Source organism: Ips typographus, linkage group LG3 (assembly GCF_016097725.1).
Source record: "Ips typographus isolate SLU linkage group LG3, UJ_Ityp_2.0, whole genome shotgun sequence".
In the NCBI taxonomy this organism is placed as follows: Eukaryota; Metazoa; Arthropoda; class Insecta; order Coleoptera; family Curculionidae; genus Ips; species Ips typographus.
Window position 1 is genome coordinate 16,175,894 of NC_138424.1, and position 12,110 is coordinate 16,188,003.

General features: G+C 35.5%; 1 protein-coding gene across 1 annotated transcript; it reads right to left on the minus strand.

Annotated features, from left to right (window-relative positions):
• Positions 1 to 9,616: 9,616 nt before the first annotated feature.
• Positions 9,617 to 11,103, minus strand: LOC145726398 (influenza virus NS1A-binding protein homolog A-like). The gene is made up of 3 exons (XM_081975449.1): positions 10,836 to 11,103; positions 10,686 to 10,776; positions 9,617 to 10,615 (listed from the first exon to the last, which is right to left on the minus strand). Exons 1-3 carry the CDS (start codon positions 10,897 to 10,899, stop codon positions 10,399 to 10,401), a joined length of 372 nt encoding a protein of 123 aa, XP_081831575.1. The 5' UTR covers positions 10,900 to 11,103; the 3' UTR covers positions 9,617 to 10,398.
• Positions 11,104 to 12,110: the final 1,007 nt, after the last annotated feature.

Here is a 12,110-nt window from a genome sequence, read left to right on the forward strand (position 1 = left end):
TTATAACAGTTATTTTGACAATTATCACATGACCGTCAAGCTAAATTATCTGCTAAAACCATGTGATATCTGTGAGTAATGTCAAAACTGTCAAAATTTGTTACGTGACCGTGTAGTTCAATAGTGTTTTAGAACCACGTGACAACTGTCACTAACGTGAAAGCTGTCAAACTGTACTCAAAAGTTACAAAAATCAGGGTGAGAAAAAGATTTCTTGCAGTATTCGATATGAAACTTGTTTCTGATATATTTTGATAGTGCCACGTGACTGTCTAACTAAATTATCCTTTGAAACCTCGTGATATCTGTCACTAATGTTAAAACTGTCAAATTTTGTCTAGAATACGCAAGAATTACAGTTTAATATTTTTTTTTATAGTTATCGAAACAAGACGTGTGTCTGAGATTTATGACAGTTATATTGACAATTGTCACGTGACCATCAAGTTAAATAGTGTTCTAGAACCACGTGACAATTGTCACTAACATCAAAACTGTCAAATTGTACTCAATAGTTGTAAAAATAATCTCCATTTATTGCCTAATAAATTTTATCTAATTGCCATTTACAAATACAAACATAAATCATCTACAAAAAGCAAAACAAAAACAAAAAATTTAGGTAAATTACAAAGGAAAACGAAATACAATACTATTACTACTACTTAGAATATTAAAGAGTTAATAACAAAAAGTAATAATAATATACAATATAAAATACAAAAGTAATTTTGTATAACATAACCCAAGATTATGTACTACACGATAATAAATTTCCCTTACGATGTTGGTGCCATCTGGTGGCAAGGCTAAGTATCATTCTGACAATTTTTAGAAGTTTTTAATTACTGCACAAGGCTCTAGAACATTCTGGCAAGTTTTAGAAGCTTCTACAAAGATTTCGAAATCTTTGGGACGTTGCAAAACACTGTAGAACGTTCGGGCAAGCTACAGAAGTTTGTTCAAAGATCTGGAAGGTTTTAGAACGTTGCTAAAGGCTCTATGACATTCTGACAAGTTCTAAAAGCTTGTGCAAAGGTCTTTTGCAGGTTTGAGACTGTTGCTAAGGGCTCTAGAACCTTCTGGTTAGTTCTAGAAAATTTATAAAAGATTTTCTCTTCTATTTTCTTCTTTGGAAGGTTTGGAAACGTTACCAAAGGCTCTAGAACGTTATGACTAGTTTTACAAGCTTCTTTAAAGATCTGGAAGGTTTTGAAAAATGTGGCCATCTAGTTAAATAGTGTTCTAGAACCGCGTGACAATTGTCACTAACATCAAAACTGTCAAACTGTACCCAAAAGTTGTAAAAATCAGAATTGTTTTATTTAGAAAAAGAATTAGAAAAAGTTTTATTGCAGTATTCGATATAAAACGTGTTTTTGAGATTTATAACAGTTATTTTGGTAGTGGCTACGCGACTGTCTAGCTAAATTATCCTCTGCAACCACGTGATATCTGTCACTAATGTCAAAACTGACAAATTTTGTATAGAATCTGCAAGAATTACAGTTTAATACGGTTTTTTTACAGTTATTGAAACAAGACGTGTGTCTGAGATTTATGATAGTTATATTGACAATTGTCACGTGACAATCTAGTTAAATAGTGTTCTATAACCACGTGACATTTATCACTATCATCAAAACTGTCAAACTGTACTCAAAAGTTGTAAAAATCAGAGTTAAAAAAAGTTTTCTTGCAGTAATCGATATAAAACGCGTTTTTGAGATTTATAACAGGTATTTTGATAGTGGCCACGTGATATCTGTCACTAATGTCAAAACTATCAAACTATTCAATAGTTTCAAAAATCAGAGTTAAGAAAGATTTCTTGCAGTATTCGATATAAAACGTGTTTCTGAGATTTATAACAGTTATTTTGACAATTATCACATGACCGTCAAGCTAAATTATCTGCTAAAACCATGTGATATCTGTGAGTAATGTCAAAACTGTCAAAATTTGTTACGTGACCGTGTAGTTCAATAGTGTTTTAGAACCACGTGACAACTGTCACTAACGTGAAAGCTGTCAAACTGTACTCAAAAGTTACAAAAATCAGGGTGAGAAAAAGATTTCTTGCAGTATTCGATATGAAACTTGTTTCTGATATATTTTGATAGTGCCACGTGACTGTCTAACTAAATTATCCTTTGAAACCTCGTGATATCTGTCACTAATGTTAAAACTGTCAAATTTTGTCTAGAATACGCAAGAATTACAGTTTAATATTTTTTTTTATAGTTATCGAAACAAGACGTGTGTCTGAGATTTATGACAGTTATATTGACAATTGTCACGTGACCATCAAGTTAAATAGTGTTCTAGAACCACGTGACAATTGTCACTAACATCAAAACTGTCAAATTGTACTCAATAGTTGTAAAAATCAGAGTTAATAAAGTTTTCTTGCAGTATTCGATATAAAACGTGTTTTTGAGATTTACATATAACAGATATTTTGATAGAGGCGACGTGACTGTCTAGCTAAATTATTCTCTAAAACCACGTGATATCTGTCACTAATCTAATGTCAAAACTTAGAAAACAGGAAAAAATTAAAATCTGTATTTTTGAAATATGGTTTATAGAGCGAATTGGTATTATTTTTCGATGTAGAATCGATGATTAAAATGTTTCACAATCATTAATAACCCTGTATACTAATGTAAAATGAAATTTGTTTGTTTTTTGATCTACCGTTTTTGACCGATTATTCTACCGCCATTAATTATTTTGACTTGGCAACACTGCCTCTAGGACCATTTTGCAACTTTCATAGACCTCTAAATGCTACTGAGAATACATGGTATATAAACCTTGATTGGTTGGTCATATACTATACAGGGTGGACCATAAGTAATGGGACATATAGCTGCAGCATATTCCTGAAATCAAAATAATACGATTTAGCTAAATTGTCCTATACCGAATGTTAATATTAAGAAAGATACAGGGTGTGAAAGTTGAAATTTTGTTCTTGATTTTTAATCATATCATCTAGGTCTTTTGATATAAGTTAAGGGGGTTTTGACAGCCGGTAAATACGATGCTTTCATCTATTTTGAAGTAGCTAATAGGGGGCGCTACCTATAACCTTTTCAGCTGCTGAATCGGACATAATTTCAAAATATGATTGCAATATTACATACATTAAATATCTCGAAAACGGTCCTTTTAAGATCTAAAACTAGTATTCCTTTTTTACATAGAAAACATATTAGAACCATATTTTAAAGTCGTATGTTCGTTTCAGTTGCGTAAAAAAAAGTTTAAGTCTTTTTAAGCAGCTGAAATGGTTACAGGTAGCGCCCCCTATTAGCTACTGCAAAATAAATGAAATCGTATTTACCGGAGGTCAAAACCACATTAGAATGGCTCAAAAGTAACAATTATGCAGATTAGAACAACAGCGGAATCGATCTTTGCCGGTTCTGAGACGAAGGAATACAATTTGGCACAGATTAATCACGAACGAGCCAAATTCAGCGTCCAATGTGGTCCCAACAGACGTAGAAGTGGTCCCAACAGACGTAAAAGTGGTCCCAACAGACGTAGAATGGCTCAAAAGTAACAAATATGCATACTAGAACAACAGGGGAATCGATCTTTGCCGGTTTTGAGACACAAATTTTCAGTTATTATTATATGAAAAGACCTTGATGATCGATAAAAAATCAAGAACAAAATTTCAACTTTCACACCCTGTATCTAATTTAGCTAAACCGTATTATTTTGATGTCAGGAATATGCTGTAGCTCCCATTACTTATGTCCCATAACTCCACTGTCCACCCTGTATAATGGATCCTCTTAGCCTCTGCCTTCAGTTATAACCTAAAACTATAATCATATTGTTTTAAACTTGTATGTTTTATGCGCGTATCGTTCTCCATCGTTTGATTGCGATATCTTTTTTGATAGAATTGAAAAATTTGTAAACAAATTACTGTTACGGTCTGGGCCTACTATGCTCGATACTTCTTAACAAGCGCTCGCTTCGGGATGAAACCGATGCGCCGTAATATCTGGCCGGGCGCGTATTAAAGTAGGCCACAGTTAGGAAGCGCCGGACCTGGAACAATCGTTAAAATTCGACGCAAATCGCGAAGCGTTTCGCGGTCATTCTAGAACGTGGTTTGCGAATATAAAAGACGCGGTGTAAACCGCGGGAGTAGTGAATTTGGGGAAAGCGGTAAAGTTTAAATAGTGGAATAATTGTGGAATTGTAGTAGTGTTTTTAGTAGCTGTGTTAATTATTGTACGGAGTGTTTTGAAGTGTTAATAAATTTATTAATTGTTAAGTTAAACTGACTTTGTGTGAACCCACGGGAAAATCGTAACATTACCATTAAATTCTAGTGTAATATTGTGCGGAGATTGGAATATACAGGTGTGGTAAATCCAAAACCGACCATAGGAAAACCGTGTAACTGACAGAGAAACGTAGATAATTGCATGCGTCGGACAAAGACAGTAAACGAAAAAAATACCAAGTAGGACATATTTTCAGTACGCTGTTGCCAAAATCCAATACCGTCGACAAAATTAATTATGTCGACGGTATTGGATTTTGCGTTTCAGGTTTCGTACCAGTGGATGTCGCAGAATTAAGAACCACTTTTGCTGAAATAAAATATAAGAGTGCAGTGGGCTGGGACGGACTATCTGTCAAAATCTACGAGCATCTTCCGTAGCACTGGCTGCTTTAACGGTTGTAGTTAAGGAATCGATTCTTCGCGGTTACTTTCCTTCTTTTTTGAAGTCTGCAACAGTACTATCATTGTTTAAGGGTGGTGATAGACACTTGGCTTCTAGTTATAGGCCGATTTATTTGCTGCCCCCGATGGGCAAGATTATTGAGATAATTATGAAGAAAAGGATCAACGGTTTCTTGGAGAAGCATGGGGTCCTTTCTCCGACACAATTTGGTTTTCACTCGGGTTTGGGCACGGGGGATGCTATGTTTGGGGTCCTGTATGTGGGTATAAATGAGGATGAGGTGGCGTCAGCTGTCTTTGTTGACTTCACTAAAGCCTTCGACAGTGTTTCCTATTTGACCTTACTTGTGAAGCTCGAGAGGTGCGGTTTTAGGGGTTTTATTTTGGACTGGTTCAGATCAAATTTGTATGGACGATCACAGGTTGTCAGATTTCAGGATGAGGAGTCTGGTAGAGGAGAGCTTGTTGCTGGGATCGATTTTGGGTCCAATCTTGTTTTTGGTGTCGCGTAAATCATTGACATACAAAAGGAAGTAAAGAAGGAAGATGTATATCTTTTGCAGATGACACTGCGATTGTGAGGCGCCACAGAAATCCTCTAGTGTTGGAAGAAATGGTGCTCAGAGACCTGGCTGCAGTCAAATTGTTGTGTTCGATTAATTCCCTTACTTTAAATCTGGGGAAAACTAACATAATAAACTTTAAATGCTCTATTCATGCCTCATTTGATAACACAACAATTGCGAGCTTGGAATCGGCGAAGTATTTGAGACTGAGGTTGGATGAGGGATTTAAATTTGACCAGCATGTTTTGCAATTAAAAGGTGAACTGGCTGCTTCTTGCTATGCTGTTAGAAGCACAAGGAAAACGCTAGGATCTCGGGTTGCTAAGAGTGTATACTTTTCACTTGTGGAGTCTCACTTGAGGTACGGCATTGCTTTTTGGGGGAATTGCTCGGCCAGCCTGTTTCTGGCTGTTCTCCGTTTGCAAAAGCGCGCAATTAGTTTGGACCCTCGAGGTTCGTGTAGGGACCATTTTGGACGGTGCTCCATCTTGTGCTCCAAAACTAATTTTTTTTATCAATTGTAACACGCTGTAGCTCTAAAAGGCACCATTTTTAGAGGGTAAACTAATAGAAACTCATTTTTATATTTTTGGACGAGCTGCTATATCCTGAATATTATGAAACACCCTGTATATTTATTCTGAAACGGGTTTATCTCAGGCGTTCCCAGTCGTTAAAAATCGAGGATCTCCCTAACTTTGCTTTGCCCGAGGGCAGAGAAAAGCTTCTGGAAGATTCTGAGGAGTACGGTTATTCGACCACGTCGTTGTTTTTCTGATTGAACGATTCAAGTAAATCAAGCGTGTTTTGTTATATTTGACCCGTTTAACCCTGGCTTTAATTAATTTTTTTGAATGATTAACCAAACTGATTTTAACTACTAGGATTGTGTGAATTTATGAGCATAATACTGTCACACCCGTGTTAGTAGTTACGGTGCACACCCAGTAACCACCATAGGTCAGCAAGGTTAGCGTAATGAGGTCGCTGACGAGTATAAAAGATGCACCGTAGCTCGGCTAAGGCACCGAACTCTGGGGTCATCCCCAGAGGGAGGTCACTGGTCTCTAGGTCGGTCTTCGAGCAAGGTCTTCAGTCTTCGAGCAGGTGTTAGGCTAGAAAAAGTGACGCGCGAAAAGTAATTTAAGACAACGTATTCCATTTCATATTACAAATGATTGGATTACGTTTCTTAAACACAGTAAGTGATTGAATTTGTTTGTTATAACTAATTGATACAAACAAAAAAAACAAACTGATATGCATGCAACAATATCATTAAGAATAACCTGTATAGGGGGTGTCTCACGACGGAAGACATCGATCGATATAAGAAAAACTACCGATAGGTAAGTTTTGAAAATTTGGTAACATTATAGTAAAGTCAGCATGCTCAATTTTTGCACCTCCGGTTTTACTTGCAGTAGGTGTCAACTTCTGGCTGTCAACCAAATGATGGTTCTCAAAAAGTTAAGATAGGGACATGCAAGCTGTTTTGCTCTATCTTATTTAGATTAGGAGCTTTGACACCCAATTTTTCCAAAACCTAAAAATATTATTTTTAAAACGTCAATATCTTGAAAACCGTTGCAGACAGATATAGGTTATGATAAATGAAAAATGAATGAGTCGTAAATCATAATGGATTTTAAATATATTTTTTAAATTTTAAGCATTAAAACGAGCTGTTACGTCTTACGTTTCAACGTTATATCGCTAGTAATTTTTTTAAAGCTTAAAAAGGAAGTTAAAATGAGAAATTCAACTTTATAACGTATGTGAAAGGCTAAAGTTAGGACGCGAAATACTCATTATACAGGTCACAGGGTTTTTTTTTTGTAAAAATATCTTTTTGGGACAGTTCTTACTATTGTTTGAACACTATTGAATAACATAACGCTTAAACGGCCTGTTTTCCCCGCAGAAGATAACTTCCTAAGCATGAATTACTATAAAATAACCATAAAACATAACCTACCCTACAATTTCAATTCCGTCTTCCTTCCTTCCTGGATCCCCTATCTAACTAGGGGAATATGGCTTCTGCTCCCTTTATGGGGCAATTTGCCAGGGGTTTTCTTTTTGCCTAGGATTTGTCTGACTCTAGGCCATCCTCAGGCAGGCCTTTTGGTGCCTCGGTATACAAATCAATTGGTTGTCTTGTGTGGTTTCTGAGGTTTGCTTTCTCCTTTATATGCTGAGCGTTAGAAAGACAACACAACTACTGGCTGAAAGCAAAATGGGTCCAGGAACCTTATTTACAAACAATATAGGAAAGGCATTTGATCAGTTGTCTACAATCATACTATCTTAATCCCTAGATCTCTATAACAATTCAAATCAGTTTAAGTACAAATATATGTTTTTTTTTTAAATTAAAACTATTAGTTTATTATTATTTTACGCCATTATTATCATTCTTATTCTAGATCAAATGGATATTTCATAAAAATTGATGTATTTATTTAGTCGGTTGATTAACATGTCTGTTGGGCTCTCAATCAAACTAATAAAACCCATGGGGGATGATACATCCCCACTCTGCAGGTCTCTATAAAGGTCAAAGAATCTATCATAGTTGATAGGGCATTGGAAAAATATGTGATGGCCACATATGATAGTATTTGAAGTTCAACACCAATCCGCCTCGCACTTCAGCTATATCCAGATCATTTTTTTCAACTTCAGCATCTAAACCCTCCTCTCGTCCAGAATCAATCCTTACGCTTGGAAACATTCCAGTTTCCTGGATCCTTGCAAAACATTTTTGAAAAACTTTTCGATTAGGAACTCTTCGATTTGGAAAACGACGTCGATAATAATCAACAGCTCGCATTGCGCTACCATTGCAGAAACCATACACGAATATCATGTCGGCATACTCTCTATGGGTGAATGTGTGACGCATCACTTTTGGAACCTTTTTTGTCCACACTGAACAACAACTAAAAGGGCTTTCAAAATCTAACATGAAAACAACAGGACCGTATTTAATAAAATAAAGTTGAGGATGGTTCCGCAAAGAGGAAACGTCGGAATAGAAAACTGATAATGCCACTTAATAAAGCTTTAACAGACACAAAAATAAAACGTAGAATTACAAAATTCAGTTTTTGCAAAATATCTCAAAAACCGAAAAAAAGCCGATGTTTTCTACATGTCATTTTATTAAGGACTATTTGCACCATCGTATTTTTAAGCTGACTTAGTTAAGTCTTGTTTTGATTGTGACATTTTGCAATCTGAACTGTCACATGCAAATGGCAACTGAAATGAAATTTGTTGGTGCAATCGGCCATAAGACCATGATTACGCAACTTACTAAAATAATTAATGGGGTCGCTGCGGATGTTTTTGTTACAGCATATGCTGACGACACAAATATCCTTATTTTAGATGCGAGCTCTAAAGGCACTATTGCAAAAACCGAATTGGTTCATAATAAGATTTTGTTGTGGTCCGATAAGAATCAAGTAAATCTCAATGTAAGCAAGACCCACTTTCTTCATTTCTCCAATAACAGAGCTTTGTCGGAGAGAGCGACTATGTTTGAGCATTCTGATCGTCCTATAACTTCTTCTAGGACATCGAAGATGCTGGGATTAACTTTTGACTCTTGTTTACTCTGGTACGATCATAATGGGGCTGTTTGTAATAAATTACGCAAAAATTGTTACGCACCAAAATTTATGTCAAATCATTTCAGTTTTGATGTGTTTCTGACTCTATTGGCGTTTCAAGATAAGAGATATTCCCTCTAGTGATCAGTTTTGAAAACCGTTTCGGGCATTCCAGCTGTCATTTCCCCGTTTGTTTACATTGATTTCGGTTAGGAATTTAGCAAATATGAAGTGGCAGTATCATATTATTTACATTGTCAGGTTAGAAACGGGCTGCCCGATTTTAGTTCAAATGGCGCTGCGATCTTAATTTCGCGAGTTCGCAGGTGTCACGGGTCTTCGTCAATCATGTAGAGAGTCGTTTGTTCGACTGAAAAGATTACCTCTGGCGAGCATCTATATTTTTGAAATCTGCGTCTATGTTTTTAAGAATAAAGCTCTTTTTGAGGCGTCTCGAGTATCGCATAATCATGACACTAGATATAAGGATCGGCTGGTACCTGGATTGCACCGTACCGCAGTTTATCAATAGAATATGGTTTTTAATGCCTGCAGGTTTTATAATAACCTCAAAAGTACCATTAAAAGTTTTCCAACAGTTCATGTTTTTTAATTTAAATAAAAAAAATTTCTACTACAAAAGTGCTGCTTCTTCGGAGCATTTTTTTTTTAAACGCGGGTTTTTAGTTTTTGGCGATTGACAGACATAATTTTAATTTTTGAAATTATATTTTTTATCTTTTGACGTTTTCGACAGTTACATTTTTTTATGTTAAATTGCGGATATAAATGGATTATTATTATTAATATTAATTATAAAACAGTATTTCAAGGTATAACCTAACTGACACTAGTCTAAAGAACTAATAAGTAAAATATTGAGAAACAGATGTGCGATAGTGCATTATAATTATCAGTCGATATTATAGCTATTTATGTACTAAGGACGTTAGAGAGAACATAGTGACAAGTTTCGGCCTTAAATATAAAAGAAAATGCAGCAACAGCTAACGAAAGTTAATTACCTAAAAAGTCAAGAGCATCCTAAGGTAGGAAATTCGTAGTTTTTATGTAATGAATGAATAAAAATGCCATTGCTAATATTAAAAAAGGCCCGCAGGTTGTTATAATCTACATCGTTTTCAAAGTATTATTTGTTCATAATGTATAGGTGAAACATAAATATCATTATAATTATGTGATTGATGATTTTACAGATGGTTTGTAATAAATAAAGCTACTATATGCCAATAGGTACTCGATTTAGAACTGAGAATAACTTAGAATCTACAGCCTACAGTATTCAAAATGTAAATCCAGAGATCGTATTATTTCCACTAGAGGACTCTATTAACCTACCGAAATACGATATTACGGAAACACACTGCTTCGTTTTTCTTTTGCAAAATTAAAACTTCGGTTTTGTAATATAGCAACCAGCCTAATAATCTGTTAAAATAATTAACGCCGTGTACCTATCACATTGTTCTCATTAACTAGGTACTAGTTTGTCCAAGAGGTGCTCTAAATTGACGCAATTCAAGACTGCTCCTCCTAATCCACCTTTTTCGGAAAGCATAGATGTGATTAATGTCCATTCGTTGGTTTTAATATCAAACTCTTCCACCGAATTTAAGCTATCAAAACGGTTATTAACCCCTCCAACAGCCAATAACCGACCATTCAATGATACTAATTCATGCCCGTACCTTTTAGAAAGAAATATAATTAGGTTAAGTTAAAATAAGTGTGCAATTTAGTTGTGCATGTAGTAAGTACCTTGCGGTGTGCATTGGCGTAACAGGTTCCGAACTCATCATCCGTAGGTTCAATCGTTCCCCATTACTTAGAACATCAACTCTGTCTAGTCCTAAGTCCGTTAAATATTATGCTATAGTAAAGGTTATCTTAATGCATACTGAAAATTACCTCCTATACAGTACAAATTGCCATCTAAAGCCGCTACTCCACAATTATACCTTGAAGTTGACATTGAAGGCACTGAATCCCATTTACCTTCTCGAGGGTCATATCTACATTAAACACATTTTAATTAACAATACTAAATATATAGAAAAATAAACAAACCTTTCACCCACGGTGTTATACCCACCAATAGCATAGAGAGAGGGAGGATAGATAAGGATTCTGTTATAAAATATCTAATAAAATTGAAATGTTAGGAAAACGAGTTTACCGAGAACTGCAATTTTGCAATAAGTCCTTTGAGTGCATATCAGGACAACTGTTTCAAATCCCAGTCAATGGATCAAAACTTTCCATTGAACTGAGTCTGGAAACACCATCGTACCCTCCGCAAGCGTAAATTAAGCCGTGAAAGGAACAAGAACCCAAAGAGGAGCGTTTCGTTCCTAGAAGTAATTTTAATGGATTTGGTGTTAATTTTGATCACTTAAGCAGATATTTGGATTATTTTTTGGTAGAATAATAAAATAGATGCTTAAATAGCTATTTATGTACCAAGGTCGTTAGAGAGAACATAATGTCCTGAAGGTTTCGGCCATTTTTCGGACATTATATTCTCCCTAACGCCTGTAGTGCATACAATGTTTTATGTTTCACCTAATTCAACAATTATTTACTATTTCTGGCATCGGAAACTAAGGTATACCGTTACCGGTAAGTTATTTAGTGATTATTTTACCTGAATGATGTGACTTTGATAGTTCTGTCAGTTAGTGAAAATGGCAAAATCTGAACGAAATTTTAGAAAATATACCAGGTGTCCAAGAGCACCCTGGACATAGGAGATTAACATGGGAAAACGGTTTTGATTTTTTTGCGCCTGTACGGTTTATTTGATTGAAAAATCGTATTAATGAAAGTTGTAGTACCTATCACGGACTAGTTTTCTGTATTTTTTTCAGATCTGTAACTTGAGCCCTTTCGTCGTAAAACACGAACAAAAATGCGAAAATTTTAACTTTTTACCTGCACTGTATAAGCGGTTGTCGAGCAACCGTACCAGCAACAATGACCTGTTTACCCGTTGCCCGACAATCGCCTATACAGTGCAGGCCAAAAGTTTAAATTTTCTCATTTTTGTTCTTGTTTTACGTCGAAAGGGTTCAAGTTAGAGATCGGAAAAAATACAGAAAACTAGTCCGTGATAGGTACTACAACTTTCATTGTTACGATTTTCCAATCAAATCAACCGTACAGGCGCAAAAAAATCAAAACCGT

Coding starts and splice junctions, on each gene's coding strand:
- LOC145726398 (XM_081975449.1), bottom strand. CDS start 10,899: ATGTCAACTTCAAGGTATAATTGTGGAGTAGCGGCTTTAGATGGCAAT. Junction 10,777..10,835: donor CAATTTGTACTGTATAGGAG/GTAATTTTCAGT, acceptor TAACGGACTTAG/GACTAGACAGAGTTGATGTT. Junction 10,616..10,685: donor ACGCCAATGCACACCGCAAG/GTACTTACTACA, acceptor TCTTTCTAAAAG/GTACGGGCATGAATTAGTAT.